The 22766-nt window shown below is 45.7% G+C and overlaps 1 protein-coding gene across 1 annotated transcript in view; it reads left to right on the top strand.

Annotated features, from left to right (window-relative positions):
• ITGB5 (integrin subunit beta 5) overlaps positions 1-22766 on the top strand; it is a 120757-nt gene that overhangs the window by 62970 nt on the left and 35021 nt on the right. Inside the window, exons 6-9 of the mRNA XM_042998988.1 lie at positions 2642-2803; positions 4472-4567; positions 6416-6505; positions 15325-15459. Coding sequence (XP_042854922.1) covers positions 2642-2803; positions 4472-4567; positions 6416-6505; positions 15325-15459 — 483 coding nt within the window. The remainder of the gene's footprint in view (positions 1-2641; positions 2804-4471; positions 4568-6415; positions 6506-15324; positions 15460-22766) is intronic.

Below are 22766 nucleotides of genomic sequence, written 5' to 3'. Positions count from 1 at the left end.
AATGTTTATTCAAGTCTCTATCTTTTTAAATTCAATTTGTTTTCTTATTCACTTATGAACATTCTTTATGTATTCTGGATATCGGTTCTATCAGATTTTTATTTCTTTGCAAATATTTTCTCCCAGTCCATACCTTGTCATTTCATTTTCTTATTGGTATCTTTCAAAGAGCAGATGTTTTTAACTTTGATGAAGTCCAATTCATCAATTTTTATCCCATAAATCATGATATGTAAGAAATCTTTGCCTATATGAAAGTCACAAGGGCTTTCTCCTGTTTCCTTCAAGAACTTTACTGTCTTAGTCCTAATCAATTTTTGTATATATAGGGAGTTTTGGCTTGAGCTTCATTTCTTTCGATATGGATGTCTAATTGTTCTAGTACCTTCTGTTGAATTGACCATATATGTGTGGGTCTATTTATCTCTATCTTGCTCCATTGGTCTTTATGTTTAATGCACTATCTTGATTATGGTAGCTTTATGGTAAGCCTTGACCTTAGATAATGAGTCCCTCAACTTGGTTGTTCTTTTTAGAAAATTGTTTCTGGTCTCCATTGTTTGACTTTCCATATAAATTTTAGACTAAGCTTACATTTTCTCAAAAAGGCCTTCTGGGTGTTTGATTGGGATTGTGTTTATAGATTGTGTTTATAGATTGAGTTTATAGATCAGTCTGGGGGCAGATGACCTCTCAGTGACATTGACACTTCTGATCCATGGAAACTATCTTTCTGTCCATTTTTTTAGGTCTCTGATTTCCTTTAAGGTTCTTAATACACATTGTCAAATGAAAGATTGTTCTACTTTCTTGTCAGGGTGTTTAGCACATTGTTGTGTCCTTGCGAATAACAGATCCACATTTTTCCTAAAAAAAGCACTGTTGTTTTACACCCTCTTGATTATGCCTTATCTCCAAAGCATCGTGCCCTCCCTTCCACGGCTTGTAATGTACTGCTTTAACTACTTCACAGTTTTAAACTCTTTACCAAAGTCTAACATACCTGCAGAAAACTGTACAAAGAGTGCAGCATCTCGGTCAATTTTCACAAGGTAGAAATACCAGGTCAATAGACAGAACATTACCAGGAACCCAGAAGCCTCCTTGTGACCCTTTTCAGTTATTAACTACCCCCATTCATGCTGTCAAGGGGAACCACTGTCTTGCCTTCTAACATCACAGATCAGTTTTGTCATGGCTTAGATGTCATTGCTGTCAGGGACCTTCTAGGTTTCTTATTCCAGGTCCCAAAAATGTGCTTGGCCTCCTCTTTGTGCCTTTGCTAGTGCTTACAATGCCCACCCCCTCTTCTGCCTTCTCCGGCATTTCTTCCTCCAGCTTCCTTGAAGAGCCCTTCCTATTCTTCCAGCTCAGCTTAAGTTTCATGCGCCCTGAGAAGGCTTTCAAGCCTCCTCCTCTCTGGTTTCCACTGACATTGTATTTACCTTCATTAGCACCTTAATGGGGATGTGTTGGAGTCCTGTTTCCATTTGACTGTAAACTCTTTGGGATCTGGGACAAAACATCCCCCCCCCCCCCCATTAGTCTGACTTTTTGTGATATATTATTATTGTTTTGTTTCCACGCCGCTTTTGGAGCAAGTGAGAAAATATTATGGCTCTTAAAGGCTGTTAAATTCATCAATATGGTGGTAAGAAAGAGGGTGATGCCTTCAACTCCTCATCTGCTGGAAGAACAACAGCTTTTAACTTGTAAAGTCTGTGAATCCAGTCTTTGGCTTCCATATCAAGGGTGCTTGTGTAGATAACTCTCGGCATGTATTCACTCTGCCACCAACATATTTGGGGATGCCTTTTCACTGTTAGTAAGAAAGTGGCCATATCTCAGTTTCTGTTGCTCTGTATCAGGGTCCAGCTGTTCCTAATAATAATGGCTGGGGTGTTTGTAGCATTGGGGCCACAGTGGCTGCATGTGAGAAATAGAGTCTTTCTCTTGCAATACAGACTGTATGTAGCTGTGCCTTTTGCTGGAGTGGATACATGAAGCAGTAAAGGGAGAACAGAGCTAATCTTACTGACCTAAACACTGAGGTATTTCAGTTAATGATTGGAGTGGTTTACACCTATCAGAATAGATGGCAGATTTTACCAAATCCTCCGAAGGCAAGATCCATTGACCATTGGAACACTCCATTCTGGGTGATTTGTGTCTCACTGGGGGACTGAAATGTTCCCTTACTGGTCATCTTAGATAAGGCCAGCTAACCCGAGTGCATTGTCAGGGGTTGGGTTGAGGTGGGTTAAAGGCTTTTCCGGGGATGGAATAATACAGGAGGCTCAGAGGGGAAATGTCCAGAAGGGGTAGCCCTCAAGTATAACCAAAAGGAACAGGGAAGCATATGGTGGTTGGGAGGGTTCCGGGTGCCTGGGCCTGCACGGGCCCAGGTGTGCAGCTGTGTCTCTGTGCATTTAGGCTTCCCCAGTTCAGGCTGTGTCTCTTCTGAGTTCTGTGGATCATTCTTGAGTGGTTTCTATGAGTGCTCCCCGGCTACGCACGTAGAAGGATGCCTCTGATTCAGACCACGACACTGGGAGACGGGCCAGTGCGCTTTCTGATGTCCTGGGGCAAGCCTGGGCAGCAGTCAGAAGCTCCTGGCCCCCCTCAAACTTCTGTCTCTTAGGAGAAGATCGGCTGGAGAAAGGATGCGCTGCATTTGCTGGTGTTCACTACAGACGACGTTCCCCACATTGCACTGGATGGAAAACTGGGGGGCCTGGTGCAGCCACACGATGGCCAGTGCCACCTGAATGAGGCCAACGAGTACACAGTGTCCAATCAGATGGTGAGGACCAGGGGTCCCAGCCCCGCTCCCATGATCCTGTCCGTGGGCCAGGTGCCCTCTACTCATGGACTTTCCAGTCCGTTCTGGGAATTGGGTTTCTAGTCCATCTTCTCCAGCTAGGCTTTCAGAACTCATTAACTCAGAACATTTCTCACAGATTTCTGCAGCTGGTTCATCTTCTGCCATCGTGCACCTAAATGGAAGCATTTAGTTAAGGAAGAAGTGACTTGGGGAGACCAGATAGATCTCAGAGGGGAGAGGTGAACTTACAGGAGGCCAGGGACTGTGCTCCTGCAGAGATCAAAACTTGCATAGAAGTTATAGGGCAAAATAAATGAGGATAAGACATTGTGACTTCTAGAAATGGGCTCCCTGAGGCACTGAGTCCTGTCACCTTCAGGAGTGGGGCTGTAGGTGTCCTGTACAGAATGGGAGGCCCCAAGGACCTTCCACTGTCAATAGTCTATGACCATCACCATGTCATTGAAAAGAATTTATGCAGACTTTCAAACATATATCATAAAAATAGATCATTGGAATGAACCCCTATATGCCTATACAGATGTAATAGTTACCAAGATCTTGCCACACTTACTGTGCAAACAGGCAAACAAACAAAAACCTGTACCCTCTTCCTTCCCAAATCCATTCTCGTGGTGTCTGGCTAGAGAGAAATACTTTGTAATTTCTTTTGCTGGGCGAGCCCCTTTTCTCCAGTTTCAAGCCTTCCATATTATCCCAAGAATAATGGAGTCTGGAAAAAGGACTCATAACTATAGAACTTGATAACTGTAGAACTAATGAGGACCCCTCTACCCATCATTAGCCCTTAAAATCCTTCAGGACATTATTAGACTGCCTCTCAGCCTTCACCCTCCCCTCCTGCTTGGACCCCTCCCCCACCATAGCCCAACATTTAAGCGAGAGGTCAACAGCCTCTTCTGCCCATTCTGAGTAGTGAGCAGGACCCATGAGAGACATTGGGGGGCCCAGTTGTTGGGCTTAGGAGAAGGAAAGTGGGGCAAGGAGTTAGGGAGGAGAAGTCCTAAGGAAGATAAAGATAATGGTTGCTGATGGTAGATGATAGGGTATGGTGGCTGGACTTTGGGGGGCCTCTCCTGTATGCCCCATCCTTCCTAAAAGGATGGAGGCACAGACCAGCTGTGGGAATCTTCCACTCATTATGTCTCCATTCTGGATTGGGAGGGGTGAGAGGAATGCATCTAGTTTGGGAAGTGCCAAAAGGCCCTTACCTGGACATCCTTTCTGCATATTTCCCCAATTTGGAGCTGCCAATGGGGCTTGGTTATTAAGGATGGCCAGGGGAAGATGCTTTTCCTAGCAAGTGTGGGTTCCTGAATGCATGTTGGAGCTGGGGATGGTATCTTGGCCTGTTAGAAATGTTACAGCCTTGGGGCGCCTGGGTGGCTCAGTCAGCTAAGTGACTTCAGCTCAGGTCATGATGTCACAGTTCGTGAGTTCGAGCCCCACATTGGGCCCTGTGCTGACAGCTCAGAGCCTGGAGCCTGTTTCAGATTCTGTGTCTCCCTCTCTAGCTGCCCCTCCTCTACTCACATTCTATCTTTCTCTCTCTTAAAAGTAAATAAACATTAAAAAAAAAAAAAAAAAAGGAAACGTTACAGCCTTGACCTTTTGCCTTGGCGCTAGGACTATCCATCTCTTGCCTTGCTTGGAGAGAAATTGGCAGAGAACAACATCAACCTCATCTTTGCAGTGACAAAAAGCCATTATATGCTCTATAAGGTAAGCCTGGAGGGAATGAGGGGAGCCAATGGCCTGATTCTGGGGCCCATGATGACCCAAAGGTGAATAGGAGATTAGGATGTGGGGTGAGGCAAAGTGTGAGGTAGTGGTCTGAGGAGTGTTACCAGCCTTCCTCTATGTGGGAGATCCAAGGGAGAAGTGAAATATAGCCCTGCCTTGATCTAGTGGGAAATAATAGTATTGATGAAGCTATTCAACATTCACTTAGCAGCACATGCCTTTATAAGCAATTTAAACATAGGGCATCTGATGTGATCCTGAGAAAAACTTTTGAGACAGTAGGAGCTCCCATTTTTCAGATGATGAAATGGATATACAATGTAATCCATAGGGAAGGACAATATAAAATAAAAGTGTACAGAAAGAAAACTAAGGCATTGAAGCAGGTTACATTACTAATTCCAGTATTCCCAGAGTTTTATGCCTTACTCACAGAGTAGGGCAGACCAAGGGGTCGGTCTGAGATAGGATTTCCCAAAGAAAACAATAAATGTCTTGGGAGAATAGAGCAGTCTGTGTATGAACCTATTCTGTCTCAGAGACTTTTCCTGGGCCATCCTCTGGGCCATCGTTATAAAATCCTCTCGTGAATGTGTTCTTCCTCACAACCACAGGCAAGTCACATTTTGAACTAGAACTATCTGAGTTGCTCAAGGAGTGTTCATGTAAGCTAAATGTAAAACTCGGCTCACCTCTGACTTCCTTTGACTTGAGAGGTTATGAGAACTGAGTCAGCAATCCCTCCCCAACCCTGTCCACCCCTCAGGCTGCCTGCCCCAGTCCCCTCTCTGGGCTGCTCTTAAATATCCACAGAATAACCTCTGTCTGATCATGTCTTTCTATTGCTCCTGCCTGAGATTATCACTGATAAAATTCCACTTAAAACTTCAGTTCTTTCTCTTCTGTTAGTCTGAATCAATTTTAGAAGATGAAAACAAAGGAAGAGGATTGTTGGTTTTATTTTTTTGTTGTTCAGTGGAAGATAGCAGGATAAAACCCAGCCATTTACACATAACTTCTTTAGAGGGATTGATTGCACCGACTAGACTTGGTATGCTTCCAGATACTTCAAGATGGAATTGATCCACTTTGGCCTAAGCCATCCTTGTTCAGAACCAAGGACACCTTGCTCAGGGAGTAGGTCCACATAGTCCAAGGCAGGCTGAGAGCAGTGGGTGTTTCTAGAGGTCTAGAAACTTTAATAAGTGACATAGTCATTAGGACAAATGAAAGAGGAAAGGCAACCACTTCAAGGCTGCCTGCTGTGCCACAGGATTTCACCCAGAGATACCCAGATGTCCTTGGGAGGCCATCATTCACATGTCAGTTCCCTATTCAGGAAAGAGGCCATATTTGAGAGACTTAGAAGAGATTCCCCTTTTACTCCTGCTGAAAAGATTGTGAGCATCCTCGAGCTGAAGCTGGGAATATGGATCTAGGTAGACTTGAGGAAAGATGGCAAGAATATCAAGAGTATGTTGTCCATAGAGGATGAAATTTCAGAGAGTTGTCTGTTACATGCCAGACGGGAGCGGCCTCCCAGAAGGAGCAGGACATTCTACTTTGGGAACAGATCTTGCCAGGCCCCTTTGCACTTAGACCTTCGAAGGTTGATGTTCCACAGCCTGCTACATAGCTCTGTCCCCCAGGGCCCGTGCTCAGCTTTCCTTGTGGCACCTTCTCCAGTTTATGGTGTGCGAGACTGGCAGAGTGTGGTGCTGGGGGGCCCTTACTGGTCTAGCTCAGGAGACCGGTGTTTACTCTGATGGTATAGAAGGACAAAATTGGCTTATATCTCTTCTTTCTTTTTTTTTTTTTTCCTTCAAGAATTTTACAGCCCTGATACCTGGAACAACAGTGGAGATTTTACATGGAGACTCCAAAAATATCATTCAGCTGATCATCAATGCGTACAACGTAAGTCACCAGTTTCTTCCCCACTGCCGCTTCCCGCCCTCTCCCGCTGAGGCTCCAGGAGCTGCTGTGGACGCAGGTGGGCAGTGAATGCATACATGGGCAGCCTGCGTACATGGCTCTGCTTCCTGCCGCCTGCCTCTTGAGTTTGGTGCCTTCCTCCTTCACTCCGGTTTGTGGTGGAGAAGGCCCCCATCCTACTTGATGTATCCTCTCCCCTCACCTCTGTTCTCTTGACTCTCATCAAAATTTGAACCCAGTGAGCAGCAAATGGCTCAGTCAGACTCCGACCAGTGGCCCCTGGACATGCTCAGGTTCTGACTCCATGATAGCCTGTGCCCCCCACTGGAGCACCACGGTTGGGTGGGCACAGGTTCTCCCTCCTGTCCTCCTTTCCCTCAGTTCCAGATACCCGAGGAGTACTTGACTCAGACCTACTTTTCTCAGGAAAATGGCAAGCACAGGTTCTCATGCTGGCAAGTTTTATACCCTCAGCTCTCCCCTCCCTGCTAAGCCCCGCTAAGGTTATAGCTTCCAGTGTCCACTCAGTCCTTTACGGGGCCAGGAATTCACAAATTGGAATTCAGGGTACATATTCCTGTTAAATCAAAGTTCTACATAAAGCAAATATAGTTGAAGTAGCACTGCTGATCCTAAACTCATGTGAAATAGACATTTGTGGGCAGACCTGGGAACCTGATTATCCACTATGGCATCACATGTGTGGTAGAGAAGCCATCTTACTTTCCCAACCATGACTGATGTACAAATGAGTATGTGGAACTCTGCCTTTCCAGGGTTGACTTTGTCAACCTGCTGGTGCAGCCCTCTTTTGAGTTACAAAATACTGCTCATTTAGACCAGGAGTTGGAGGTAATGTCCTCACCACTGGGGGACCCCAGAGCCCTCACTGGTCCTAGCGTGAGCTGAGTGGCAGTGAGGATTTGTGGATGGTTTTCTGTCCTCTGCTCGCCCCATCTTCTATTGCACACAAGGATCCTCTTCCTCTCACAAGTGCTCTGATTCCCCCTCACTCCTAGAACTTCCTGTTGAGAGAAACCAGACTTCCTTCCCCTCTTCCTACCCTGTTCCCTTCATACTGACATCCTCTTTTCTGTTCCCTGACATTTAAGTCTTCACCAGACTCAATGGGCCAGGGTTTCCAGGTTCACCTTTGGTGGTTTTCACATTTCCTCGGTGAGTGGAAACGTGACCTACTGAGAGAGTGTCTGGGAAGAGAGTGTGTGTGTGAGGGAGGGGGCCCAGGCCTGCCAAATGTCACCCCCTTTCTGAGGGCCTCTCTTTTTGTGAACTTCTTTGGCCTCAAGCTCTGGATGCTGGACCAAAGGAATTAAAGTAGGAGCTAGGACTGCTGCCTCTGGGGGCACCGTGGCTGAGAGACCCCTGGGTAAGGAGAGGGGCTGCTGCTAGGCCTGCTGTCACTGGGGGTGGGGGTGACCATAGCTTGCCTCCTGCCAAGCCCACACCTTTGGGGAATAAGTGGCTGAAGAGCAAGCCCATCTTGGGCTCTAGGGTGGGTGAGAATTTCTCCTGGGTTTCTAGGGAGGATTTTCATCCTCAGTCAGCTCCTGAGTTCAGATCCTGCTGGGAGGCTCCCCAGGAGCCTCTGGGGCTACCTCTGGGGCTCCCCTAAGAGTGCTACCTGCTGAAGGCCTAGGCCCTCTGCTCCTCATGACTTTAAGAAAGGAGAGCGTAATGACTCTGAGTTGCACAGAACTGACTGGATGGTATTTGCCAGAAATGGAAAAAACACTCTGCTCTGTTGGTGCTTTGTGTGGCCGGGTGGTTCTGTACTTTGATACCTGTGTGTGGGACCACTAATAACCAGGGAGCACAAGGCATTGTAGGTTTTCTGTGTGGGAGCTTGTACATAACTGGGGGAGTTCTTTCCCGGAGATGTGTTACAGTGGCTCTGTGCAGGTTTATTACATATAAATTCATCTTTTTTTGTAATGTTTATTTATTTATTTGAGAGAGAGAGAGTGCATAAGCAGGGGAAGGGCAGAGAGGGAGGAAGAGAGAGAGAATCCCAAGCAGGCCCTGCACTGTCAGCCCAGAGCCGGATGCGGGGCTCGATCTCATGAACCATGATATCATGACCTGAGCCGATACCAAGAGTCAGAGACTTAACTGACTGAGCCACCCAGGTGCCCCTAAATTCATTTTCCTAATTAAAATCCAGGGACCTGGGGAATATGCTTCGTGTGGTTGGTGGAGGTTAGGAGAGGAGCCGAGAGCCCTGTCTGCTGTTAAGGAGTCAGGATTGGGATGAGTATAGAAAATGATCTTTTCTAGGCAGGAGCTACATTTAACCTGGGATGAAACCCCTGAAGAAGTCTGGGAATCCAGGACTGTAGCTTAGCTCTGAGTTCATCTGGTTCCTATGAAAGAATGCATTAGGAAATGAGACACACAACTTACGAATGAACATTTGAAACTCAACTATTTTTTTTTAATTTTTTTAATGTTTATTCATTTTTGAAAGACAGAGAGAGACAGAGCACAAGCAGGGGTGGGGCGGAGAGAGAGGGGGACACAGAATCCAAAGCAGGTTCCAGGCTCTGAGCTGTCAGCACAGAGCCCGACGTGGGGCTCGAACTCACGAGCCGCAAGATCATGACCTGAGCCAAAGTCGGATGCTCAACCGACTGAGCCACCCAGGGGCCCCGAAACTCAACTTTTAACATGGGTGATTCTGGAATGCTATCAACAGTTCACTGGAAAAATTTAAAGCAGTGTTATTGAGATGGGGAACAAATAAACTGTACAGATTGAAAGTGTAAAACTTGTTAAGTTTTGACACGTGTACCCATCTTTGAAACCATCACCACCACCATCATGGTATTGAACGTGTGCGTCAACCCAAAAAGTTAGGATCGTCGGTAATTCCCTACTTCTGCCTCTTTCCCTCAGTGGGGATTTGAAAGCTATTAAATATACGAATGTGAGACAGCAAGGTATTTGGAGCCAAGTCCAGTGGGTGGAAGCCGTGTTGGTGCCCAACAGTGATTAGGACCTGCTTCACTGGCTGTGGTCATTTCTGACAGAGGGGAGGGCCCAGGCTGGGCCTTGAGTGTGCGTGTGTGTGTGCGTGTGTGTGGGGGAGCTTAGCGGTGGTTATCCTTTCACCTGCTCCTCTCCTTGGCCTGGATCTAAGCCCAACTCTAACCGGACTGTTTGCTTTTCTCTGTGTCACCTTACCGTCTCGGCAGTTTGTGGCGGATCCCATATGAGTCATGCAACACATGACTAAGTATGGGTGTTGACTTTGACCTCCCCTAGAGAGCTGGCAAACCGTCTGTGGGGACATTCTGAAAAGATTTTGGTTGAAGCACATGTAACAGATGAAATAGCTGTGGTTTTTAGCTAGGCTGCGGAGGGAGCAGAATGGGAAGGGCATGTTTAATGTCTTGTAGACTCAAGTCTGTTGTATGCAGCTTTCATAATGTGAAACTTCAACTCTGGGCTTTGATTTATATATCTTTTCTTTCTCTGCCAAATTCTTCATTGCGAGAGATCACCAAGTCCTCCCAAGGGGGTTTAGCTTGGCTAAACTGGAGCTTGGCTGTACTGGAGGTGCTAAGGAGAGCCCCAAGCCCAGAGCAAGGCCCTGGGTGCACACATACAGAACACGAGCACTGTGTCACATTGAGAAAGGGGACAAGGACTCAGAGAATCACTGGGGGCTCTTTTCAGAATGGGAAAGAAGAGAAGGAGCTGGAAACCGCTAGAATTGCATGTGGAGGGTAGTATCAGAGGCTGTGGTGTATGTGTCTCCTAGTGGAGCACATGTTTCTCTTTTTGTTGTTGCCATAAAGTCTGCGCCCACCCATTCCACAGCTGGCCTGACTTAAAGCAATTGCAGATGTGACCTAGCCTGACCGAGCATTTTAATAGCCTTTAAACTTCTGACATTCTTGACATTGTCTCCTTGTCCCAGGATGAGGAGTAAGGAAATGTCTTCAGGGGCAGGGCTGGTAGGAGTTAACTGAATTTCAGGAGTCATCTGTAAGTCTTCATGTATTGCCTGTAGCTTTGCTTCTTTATTATATTTTATGCTCCATTCATTCATTCATTTGTCCAGCAAATATATAATAATGGCCTAATGTGTGGCAGATACCGTCTACATCTTGAGAAACAAAACAAAACAAAAACAGCAAGCAGAATACAGTCCTGCCCTCTGGGAGGCCATAGTCTTTTATAGGAGATAGACCTTTATGATCAGAATACAACCTGATTGTCCATATTCTCCAAGGTCAGAGCACTGCAGGGAGATCAAGAAGGCCTGGTTCTGTCCTGCCTGCCTCTAGGCGCTGAATGACCCTGGACAATGCCTTTTCTTTGACCTCAGTTCCCACTTCTGTAAACTGATAGGTTTAAACTGAATAATCTTCATGATTCCTATCCCCCCCCCCCCCCCCCCCCCCCCCCGCTGTCAACATCTTAAGAGTTTCTGATTCCTATGGGGGCCAGGAGTAATAAAAACTTCAGATCACAACACAAGGCTTTGGGGGTCTAGATTACAGCATAGATTTAATTTCTATCCATTATAGTTACCAATTCATTCAGTAGGAGTCCCAGTCCCCAGTGCTCTTTCTCCCCCTACCAAATTCCCCATTAACCCTTCTGGGTGGCAGCTCCAGCAGACCTTCATGGGGAGGGAGGATTGGTATTTCCTCCTAATGTCTTGTTGGTGAGCTACAGGGCCCTCATGTTTTATGTGACTGAACCCAAGTAATTTTTTATGTAGCTCCAGTCTACCTAGCCCTTTTATGATACATTGATTTGCCTTATTCTCATAGTTATTTACAGTTCAAAAAAATATATATCAAAAAGAAAGTTAATGTTTGTTCATTTTTTGAGAGAGAGAGAGAGAGAGAGAGAGAGAGCGCAAGCACAAGCAGGAGCAGGGTAGAGAGAGAGGGAGACACAGAATCCGAAGCGGGTTCCAGGCTCCGAGCTATCAGCAGGGCTCGATGCAGGGCCCGAACCCATGAGCTGTGAGATCGTGACCTGAGCCAAAGTCAGACGCTGAACCGAATGAGCCATCCAGGCACCCCCAAACATACATATTTTTTAAATTGACCTTGTTTTAGATATAATATAAATCTATAGTAATCAAAATAGTATGGTACTGGTACAAAAATAGACACATAGATCAATGGAACAGAATAGAGACTCCAGAAATAAATCCACAATTGTATGTCAGTTAACCTATGTGAAAGTATACAATGAAACAATGAAAATATACAATGAAACAAAGAAAGTCTCTTCAGTAAGTGGTGCTGGGAAAACTGGAGAGCTACATGAAAAAGAATTAAGCTGGACCACTTTCTAACATGTATATAAAAATAAATAAAATGGATTAAAGACCTAAATGTGATACCTGAAACCATACAAATCCTAGAGGAGAGCACAGGTAGGAAATTCTCTGACATCGGTTATAGCAACATTTTTCTGCATGTCTCCTAAGGTAAAGGTAAGAAAAGCAAAAATAAACTATTGGGACTACATCAAAATAAAAAGCTTTTGCACACTTGAAGAAAACATCAACAAAACAAAAAGACAGTCTACTAAATGGGAAAATTTATTTTCAAGTGACATATCCAATTACAGGGCTAATATTCATCAAAGTCTATAAAGAATTTATAGGAGTGTCTGGGGGCTTAGTTTGTTAAGCGTCCGATTCTTGATTTTGGCTCAGGTCGTGATCTCATGGGTTCAAGCCCTACACCACGTTCTATGCTGATGGCACAGAGCCTGCTTGGGATTCTGTCTCTCTCTCTGTCCCTCCCCTGCTTGCTATCTCTCTCTCAAATCAATCAATCAATACATACATACATACATATCCATAAATACATAAATATTAAAATAAAAAGAATTTATATAACTCAGAGTGCCTGGCTGGCTCAGTTGGTAAAGCATATGACTCTTGATCTTGGGGTTATGAGTTTGAACCCCATGTTGGGTGTAGAGATTACTTAAAAATAAAATCTTAAAAAAAAATTATACCACTCGGTACCAAAAAATGATCATTAAAAAATGGACAGAGGACCCAAATAGACACTTTTCCAAAGAAGATATACAGATAGCCAATGGACACGTGAAAAGATGCTTGGCATCATCAGGGAATTGCAAATCAAAGCCACAATGAGAGAGTACCTTACACCAGTCAGAATGGCTAACATGAAAATGACAAGAAGAAATAGCAAGTGTTGGCGAAAGATGTGGAGAAAATGGAACCCTTATGCACTGTTGTTGGGATGCAAATTGGTACAACCACTGTGGAACATAGTATGGAGTTTCCTGAAAAAATTAAAAATAGAGTACCATATGATCCAATAATTCCATTACTGGGTATTTACCCAAAGAAAGTGAAAACACTAATTTGAAAAGATATATGCACCCATATGTTTACATATTTACAAGAGTCAAGACATGAAAACAGCTTAAGTATCCGTCATGGACAAATGGGTAAAGAAGATGTTGTATATATACAATGGAATATTATGCAGCCATAAAAGGATGATATTGTGCCATTTGTGACAACATGAATGGACCTAGAGGGTATTATGCAAGTGAAGTAAGTCAGACTGAGAAAGACAAATACCAATGATTCTACTCATAAGTGGAATCTTAAAAAAAAAGAAACAAACAAAAAGCAGAATCAGACCTACACATAGGAGAACAAACTGATGGTTGCCAGAGGGGAGGGGAAGTAGGGGATTGGGCAAAATGGGTGAACAGGAGAGATACAGGCTTCCACTTATGGGATGAATAAGTCACAGGAATAAAAGACACGGTAAAAGGAATAAACTTTTTGACTTTTCAGAAATAACTTTTAAGTTTCTTCCACTCGGTCTGAGCCCGTTAGCATAGCTGCCATTAGGACATCCACCCATTCATTCAACAGAAACTGTGTTCAGTCCTAAGGAGAAATAGGGTATGGCTCTGGGAACTCACAGCTCAGTGGGGAAGGCAGCCTTGGAAATAACTGATTGTGTTTAGCAGGAGAGTGCTGTTGAGTGCTGTATGTTGAGAGGTGCTCACCAAACTCTCTGCCAGTTGAGGCTGGCACAAGAGGAAATGGATTGAAGAAAGAGTATTTTTAGAGTTGTGGAAGCACTTGAACAATTTGTTGCAAAGGAGGAGACTATTTTTTGCAGACAGTATTTTCAACAAGCTATTAATTTGTTGGGAAAACTGCATATGTAACATATTCAAGTTTAGCACTATAGGCTCAGCAAAAAAGAAAAGGAAGAAAAGAACCCCACGTGAGCAAGAGGAAGTTCTGCCAGCCATCTGTTCAATGCCATGTTCCCCAAAGTGCACCTGAGAAGGGGAGTGGGAGCCTGGAGGATCATCAGTTGATCTTGGGGTCCATGTGTGCTTTCGTCTCTCAGAATGTGTGCATCCTGTCATACTGAATGTATTTAGTGTATAAACAGATGTATTTTTTTGTAAGATGTGGTCCCTAGACACAAGCTGGTTCATTTGGCTTCAGTCTCCAAAGGCATGTCCTTAGAGATTTGGCAAGTTTTTAAACTTGCAGGCATGCAGAAAATTGCACAAACTTTTTACAAACTAAATACACCTGAGTATCCAGGACCCAGGTCAAAAAACAGAATATTACTAACACCCAGAAGCACCCGTTGTGCCCTATTCTTTTGCCATCCCCCAAGGGTAACCAATAATTTTTGCCTACTTTTAAATTTCATATAAATAGAATCGTACAAGTATGTATGCTTTTTGTGTCTGGCTTCTTACAGGCAGTGTCCTAAGATTCATCTATGTCATGGAATGTAGTCATGTTTCATTAATTGTTAGTGTATGGTGTTCTATACGAACACACCATAACTTGGCTTGCTAAAAGTCTGTTCTGCTGTTGATAGGCATTTGGGTAGTTCTGTTTTCTAACTATTATGAGACAGTGTTGCTATAAACATTCTCATACATATCTCTGGTCACTACATATCTCTGTTGGGTATAATCTTACAATGAATTGGTAGATCTAAGGTTGGTCCAAACAGCAGTAGATACTGCCTAATGGTTTTCTAAACGTTTTTATACCAATTCACACTCACACCAGCAGGGTGAGGGCTCCTATTGCTCTGCATTCTTTTCAACACTTGATATTTTTGGTCTTTTATTTTTTCTATTCTGATGGGTAATTCTGGCTTGATGTTGATTTCAGTCACCATCTTGAGAACATCACCCACATGTAAGATATGACTCTTTCAGAATGCAGTTCAAAACTCAGCACAGGTAGCCCTCATCTACTGGAGGTGGGTGTGAGCATGAGGATTGGCAGGGTGGTTCCAGGAGAAAGTGCCTGCTGAACTGGTGTTGAAGGTTGACAAGATGCTAGTCAGGGAAAAAGAAGAGAGAAGGGCCACTGACCAGGGGAATACTCTCCCAGGCTCATGGAAAGGCCCACAGTCTAGAGAGCACATGGCAAGATTTGAGGAGCTGCATGTGCAAAGCTGAGTGGGGATGACAAGTGACTCTGGAATGGTGAGCAGGGACAGAGCATCACCCCTGTGAAGTAGATAAAGTTACCATATGGCGGGTGGACCATTATCAACCTCTCTGAGCTCATGGAGGGAGATTTTGGGCCAGGTCTAGCAAGATGGCATACGTGTGGAGAGAAGGGAAAGGATGTGGGACCGGCAGTGAACCAAGCCCAACTTTCCTTGGCCTGAGACTCCTGAGTTAGAGATAGTCAAGTGGGCCTCAGAGAACCAGTGTGGAGAACTGCAGGCTTTACTAACTGGTTCTGGTTCCATTTTCTCTCTGTTCAGAGCATCCGGTCTAAAGTGGAGCTGTCTGTCTGGGATCAGCCTGAGGATCTTAATCTCTTCTTTACTGCTACCTGCCAGGATGGTATGTCCTACCCTGGCCAGAGGAAGTGTGAAGGCCTGAAGATTGGGGACACGGTAAGTTCTCATCCCCATTTATACCTGTTAGCATTGGTCATCATTCTTTGACTTCTGGTAACTTTTATGACTTATTAGAGTCCTTTAGGGGTTTATATTCTGTCTTCCAACTCAGCATAACATGCTGGGGGACCTTCCTAGGCATGCTCTGTGTTGTGTGTTTAAGGTGCCGGGTGGATCTGGTCTGTCGACAGTGTTCAGTGCATCGCCACCTAAGGCTTCCTCAAGTTGACATTGTGCCCTTGGTGTTTTCAACCATTATTATTTTCATTTGACAGGGATGAAATCATGTGGGCGAGTATGGGTGGGAATCTAAGAGAACTGGCCTTCCTTCCTAGTCCTCTGCAGCCTGCTCTGTGTCTCGGATAATCTGACCCTCACTTTTCTCTTCTGCAAAATATGAAGAAAGCCATCCATTTCTTCTGATTTGGTCACATGGAATGGATAACTCCACAGCAATGGAGGGCCTAGAAGCTCTGTGTGGGTTAAGTGGGTATAATTAAGAAATATTGTATGTAAAGATATGTACCTATGTGCCAAGCCAAGGGCTTAAGGGAGGGGGAGAATATATGGGTGATGAGAACAAAGAACAAACACAGGCACAGAGGCAGGCAGAGTGGTGATGGAGAGCTGTCCACACGTCTTCCAGAGCTTCCTGCTGCTTAGAAGCAGACCGTGGATCCTTTCCTTGCTATGTTGATAGTTTCATTGCTCAGAAAACAGAAAGGCAGTGAGAGAAAGTTCTCTTCCACACATAAAAGAATCTGACTAGAGCCAAAAAAAAATGGATAGGGACCTTGAAAATAGATGACCATATCTTTGGGGGCACTAAGCACTAACGAAGGCCAAAGTGGATACACACACACTTATACCCAGGGCTCTAGGGGAAAGAGCTCTAAAAGTAGGTGTAGCCATGTGTCTGGTTGAGCCTCCATATGGTCTTCTGGGCCTTTCCCACATGCCATGCCTGATCCTCTCCTTCCTTCCCCTTCACAGCAGCCCTCATTTATGACACACAGGTGGATGTCTCGCCTGTTGTAAGTCTTACAGTGGTGCCTCGCCCTGTCAAAGGGAAAATTCAGAACATGGCATCAGTGTTGAGAAAGTGAAGGACTCTAAGTAACAACTGTTTTTCTAAAGCATGTTTTTTTCCAAGTTTATTTACAAAAAAAAAGTGAAAGAGGTCCTAATCAGTTGTCAGATGATAAATCATTAAAAATTAAAAATGATTGTGGCATTTAACTCGGAAGGCACTCATAGAATAAGGTAACATTGCCATACAAAAATCCTTCCATTCCCATCTTCCTAATTAAATGAATAAGTTTGTTTGGAGGTTGTGCTTTAATCTAGACCAATACAAAATTGGAATAGAATTGATCCCTGTCTTATTTAGCAATAAGTAATAATATATACATGGACTGTTTAGGTGGGGAAAGCGTCATCTCATTAAAGAGGCACTTCCAAGAAAATTTTATTTTTTAATACTTGTCAAATTTTGCAACATATTTATGTTGTTTTGATCAATCTAGATGATTTTTTGAAAAGCACAATGCCTAATTGTCACAGGGTTTAGAGAGACAGCTATGAAAGACAGAAGGAAGTAGAGATAACCAGAGAAAATGACATGTAAGTGAGTTCTGTGGATCTGTGGCTAGAATGCCTGGGGCAGTGTCAGGAAGGCGCAAGAATAACACATGAAAAACACCCAGCAAGGAATCCTTACTTGGAGAAATAGGTGCAGTGGGACAGAAGTGAGAGAGAGGACCCACAGCACACACACAAGACGCCTGGGGTTCAGGAAGGCTCTTGGCAATGTCTCATGACATCCTTATGGATAAGATAAATGATGTGAGTTGATGACAGCACAGTTAGGCAGATTTGTAGCTGAGTAAACTTGCTTCTGAGGAGTGTTCATAATGTCAGCTAGAGGGAAGACTTGAATGAGGTTCCAAATGTCTCTTATCTACTTGTGTTTTCTACTGGCTTGAGTGGAACTCACGAAAGACTGCTTATCAAGTATGAAAAGGTCACAGAACTAGAGAACACAGATTATCTTTGCTCCAGGAAAACCAAGACTTAAAATCATTTTCAAAATTCAGCAGTATTGAAATCACAGGACTGATATCTTGCATTTAGTTCAGACTATTAACAGGGTAGAGGAAACTTAGTTTGCTAGTAGTTTTTAAGATAAGGACCTGGCAGATTCTGATTCTCAAAGGCTTAATGTGAATAAACAATGCTGCTTAAAAAAAAAAAAAAAAGGCCATTGAGGTCATATTAACGGAAGTATTTTGAAACCCCAGAGATAATGGTTCCACTCTTCTTCGTGTGGGTAAGACTACATATGGAGTTCTGTGCTCAGTTCTCTTTTTTTCAAAGAGCAAATGACAAGCAACTATCACGATGAATTGTCTAGAAACCAGGAAGGTCAAAGGAACTGGTGTTTTTTGATAATGACAGCATAAAGTTAGATTTCTTTTGGGATATGCAAGAAACTCAGGCAATTTACGCTGCCTTAAGCAAAAATGAGAAAATTGTTATGAGAATATTGGGGTCCCTCATGGACCCAAGAGGGACATGCAGTTAGCCTTAGGAAAGACCAGGAACAAATTAGACTGTGAGTTAGCTCTGTGTTCCTCACCACTTCCCTGTGAGGAAGATACCATTGTTTATATTGACAGATGAGAAAGACTCAGGCACAAAGAATTGAATTGCCCAGATTCCACTACCATAAGTAGCAAAGTGAAAATTCAAAGCTGGGGCTTTCTGGCTCTGATGCTGGTACCCTAGACCACCTTTCCCTGGCCTTTTAGTGCCTATGATTCTGTTCTGTCCTATCTATTTCAGAGGGTCCATTTCGAAGCAAAGCATGATAACAAAGAATGGGGGCCCTCACATGGGGAACACAGTTCATCGAGTGCCTTTAGGCACCTCACCTCATTCAGTGCACACACCCCCTGGCTCAGGTGGGGGATGGGACGCTGCACCCATTGCTGCCAGACTGACATTTGGGAGTATGACAACATGCCCGAGATCCCCCAGCTAGCAAGCAGTGGATGCCACTCACACCAAGGTCATCTGACTAGTCCTCCTTATCATGGAGGGGATAACATGAGTACCACTCCGGGGGTTTATAATGGGCCCCGTTCTGCTGTAGGGATTTACTGCAGCTTCCTCTGCTTCTTGCAGCGCCTGTAAGGTAGACATTACTTCCCCACTTCATGTGAGAAAGACTGAGGCTCCAAGGGGGACCTGAGAAACTTGCCGGAAATCCTGCTGCTGTTGAACCCCAAACACCAGCAGTCGAAACTGAAGCTGCTGGTACCAAAGCCTGTGGTATACCTCATGCACTTTGGAAGAAAAAGCTTTCAAGGAAGCCCAAGGTGCTATCATTACCACTTACATACAGACACCGTGCTGTACAGATTTTGTTTTTTTGCCAGGATAGCTCAGAAACAGTAAGGACATTGTCCAGAGGACAAAAAAAAAAAAAAAAAAAAAAGATTTTTAAATGGCATCTTCTCGCAAACACAAAAAATCTCAGCTGTCTTGGGATGATTGGTAGAGCATCTGCGATAGAGAAAGAAGGGCGCTGCCTCCACACGGGTGCCCTCGATGGCTCTTCCGCATGCTTGTGCCGGGAGCGTCCCTTTGACTCAGCTCTTTGAGGGCCCCAGAAGCAGTGGGGGCAGAGCTGGCAGCATAAGGTGCAGGGCCCAGTGCAAAATCAAAGCATGGGGTCCTTGTTCAAAAATGCAGAGTCTGAAGGTGACAACAGCAGAGGATTAAACAGCACAGGGCCCTTCGGAGTGTGGGGCCCTGGGAGTGCACAGACACAGGCCCATGGAGCCGGCCCTGGCAGGGAATGAGGGGGCGCTCCCTCAGCCACCTTTTTGCTGAGAGATGCATTTCTGCACTTCTGGCTGAGGCCAATCTGATTCTCTTAGCCCTGGGTCAGGAAGGCAAACTTCTGTCCCTCCTTCCAGACTGAGCTTTCTCTAGGGGGCTCACACTTGGGCTTCAGCAACCAGGCCGGCTACTGAGTATGTGGGCACTTCCCTGCTCTAACATCTGTCTCAAGGACAAATCTGGCAGAGGAAATACACGTGCAGATGAGGCAGCCCCATAGAGGGTGATGGGTGCGGCTATAAAAGCTCAGCAAGGTGTCACTGCAGCCCCAAGGAAGAAGGACCACATCACAGGGGTGCTGTTCGAGCTAAGAAGCATGAGTAGGGATTTTCCAGGCATGGAGGGGGAGGAGTGGGCATGGCATGGTGAGCAGCAGGTGAGGCTCTGAGGCTGTGAACAAGCATTGCCCTTTTGTAGGAGGAAGCATCTGAGGGGAGTGTTGGGGCCTAAGGAGAGGGTGGCTGGAGTGGAGGCTGCAGAGGCAGGCCCGGGACATACGGGTAGGACAGATGTGCCAAGGTGTCTGGTGTTATTTGGCAGCCAGGTGTTTTTCTTCAATGCCATGATTTGGGAGCCCCATGGACAAGGTGGCGAATGGTATGAGGTAGGCAGGAGTGTAGAGCGAGCAGAAGGCCTCGGGGACTTACCTTAGGGAAGCAGGATTAGGGAAAGTACACAGGGAATAATTGTCATGGGGTACCTCTGGGTCTGGTCTATGGATGAGGATGGGCCCCATGGGGTACGTGTGTGGGGTGCAGCCTTGGGACAGCTGGGTTCAGGTGGCAGCCAGGTGGGTCTCACCCCTGTAGCTAAAGCTTCCACAGGGAGGGACTCTATGGTCACTTCCAACCAGAGGCCACGGTTTTGTGACTGTCCTGTGTTCTCTGGGTTAAGAGAGCTCTTCTGGGCAAGAAGCAGGAAAGATGGCAGGGGGTAAGGGACAAGGTCATCCTCAACGAGAAACACGCCTCAAATAAAATGTTGAAAGTGTCATATCCAATAAGGTTCTCTTCTCCAGTGATTTCTGTGTTTTCTCTAATTTTCCTCCTCTGGCCCCAACACCAGCCAGTGCTGATGGAGTGGGCCCGGCCACTGGGAGTTGATTTTCTCATGAACCGGCTTTGACAAATCAGTATGCAAGTGGCCAGCCGTGCAGCAAGCACTAACGCCCAGTACAAAGGACGCAGTGAGCCCATCACGGGCTTCCCACAGCATCCCCCTCTCCTGTCACCTCCTGTGGGGCTCTGTACCGCATGCCCGTGCCCAGCGCTTTGTTTCAATGAGTTCCTGGTGGACTTGGCATCTGTACAGCCCTGGGTTTGGTGGGTTTGGGGTGGGGGCTGGGCAGCCCTTTTGAAAGCGAGGGTCAGGCCAAGAGCCCTGTGGGGAAACCAGGAGCATCCCAATGAGGCTTCAGTAACAAGACTGGATGGGAGGGAGGGCTGCTGTGTCCATGACCTTTCTCTGGAATCTCCGAGTGGGAGATGGAAAGTCTCAAGGAACTGGGGAGCTTTCAGTATCAGTTGAAGTCTGTGGTAATCAGGGAAAAGTCTCATTCCAGCTGCCTGACAGACTCTGGATTCCTTCCTGATCCCTCAGGGAATGGACTGTGAAAGGAGGTTAGCAGAACAGATTTACTTGTTCCTGAAGTGCTTTTTATAGCCTTCCTGTGCCCGGCAGGACATGAGACCCCATGGCTGAATTAGAGTCATTCTCTGGTGATCAGGTGGCTGGCTGCACGGGCCCGACAGCTAGGACCTCGGTTAGACCACAACTTTGGCTGGGGAAGGCCACCGGGACCGCTTAAAGCCAGTCGTCCTTGTGCTGCTGGCCAGGCGGACGGCATGTGAGCCTTTCTAAGTCCTGGGTGACTGGCTCCCTGCACTGATGCAGGGGCTCCCCTAGCTTCTGCACTTAGGCCCTGGAGAACACAGACACACTGGTAAGACTGGGGAGATTTAATTCTCTCGTTACTGTGTCCCTTAATGCAGGCATGTTTCCCTGGGGGAAGGTTATGCTCACAGATGGACACTCCTCACCATCTTTCAGTAATTAAATCCCTTTGGCTTTTGGTCTGGGTTATTCCTCTGTAGCTTATTCCACTTCTGACCCACAGATGTCTTTGGGAGGCAAGGGCGTTTCACTTCATAGGTCCCACACAATTGTAGCCCTCAGAAGTAGTAGCCTTGAGCAAGCCATGGCTTCTCTCTGAACGGAGGGATGCTCACCTCTGCATTCTCGATGGCCCCGTGGGTGGCTTCGGTCAAGTACCCCCCCTCCCCCCACTTCCTATCTGTAGGCTAGCACAAGGCAGGATGATTTGGAGACACCTCTGGTCACCACCTTGGGGATCACCATCTAGTGGTCCCTGCAGTGAGCTGGGCCACCTCTCCCTCTGTCCCCAGATAAGGACACTGAACATCTGGCGCATTCCCCACTTCCAGGAAGTGATGTGCCAAGGAGAGCACAGGCCCGGTCCCACCCCCGCCAGCTGTGTGACCAGCATTAAGCTCCCTGACCCACCAACGCTGCTTCCTCTCTGGAAAGGGGATGGGTTAGTCCCTACTGTCTGCTGCTGGTTTGGCTCTCCCAGAACCCTGTGATTCTGGCTAGTGGTCACCATCCTCAGCTCACCTGTGATACCCCTTGGCTAACACTGATTCCTGGATGTCTGTTGTTGAGTCCCCTTGGAGCCGTGTGTGCCACCAAGTAGGACCTCTCTCTGGCGCCTGGAGTGCTGGGTCTGTCCTCCTGCTCAGTCTCACCTACCCCTACACTGGGGTGGCCCCACAGGTTCTAGAATCTGAGGGGAAGCCCTTTAGAATTATTAAAGACCCCAAAGTGATAGGGATCTGTAGAACATTTAGAAAAAACATGTTTTCAGTGTTCTCTAAACATATGCATTGTTACCTAAGTAACAGTAAAACAAGTAATAGAGGATTATTTATTTATTTATTTATTTATTTATTTATTTATTTATTTAACTTTAAATGTGTACTTATTCATCTTTGAGGGGGGAAATGAGTGGGGAAGGGCAGAGAGAGAGGGAGAGAGAGAATCCCAAGCGGACTCTGCACTGCCAGCACAGAGCCTGACGCAGGGCTCGAACTCACGAACCGTGAGATCATAACCTGAATTGAAATCAGAGTCGATGCATAACCAACTAAGCCTAGATGACTTTTTAAAAATCAGTTTTAATCCAGCCCAAATAATAGAATTAAAAATAACAACAGCTAAAACTGGTTCCAACCCATTCTGAGCTTCAGAATGAACTGAGGAACTTTTTCAAAAACAGGGGCGCCTGGGTGGCTCAGACGGTTAAGCGTCGGACTTCAGTTCAGGTCATGATGTCGCGGTCCATGAGTTTAAGCCCCGCGTCGGACTCTGTGCTGACGGCT

Source organism: Panthera tigris, chromosome C2 (assembly GCF_018350195.1).
Source record: "Panthera tigris isolate Pti1 chromosome C2, P.tigris_Pti1_mat1.1, whole genome shotgun sequence".
NCBI classification, from domain to species: Eukaryota; Metazoa; Chordata; class Mammalia; order Carnivora; family Felidae; genus Panthera; species Panthera tigris.
This window is presented reverse-complemented; position numbering and strand designations above follow the sequence as displayed.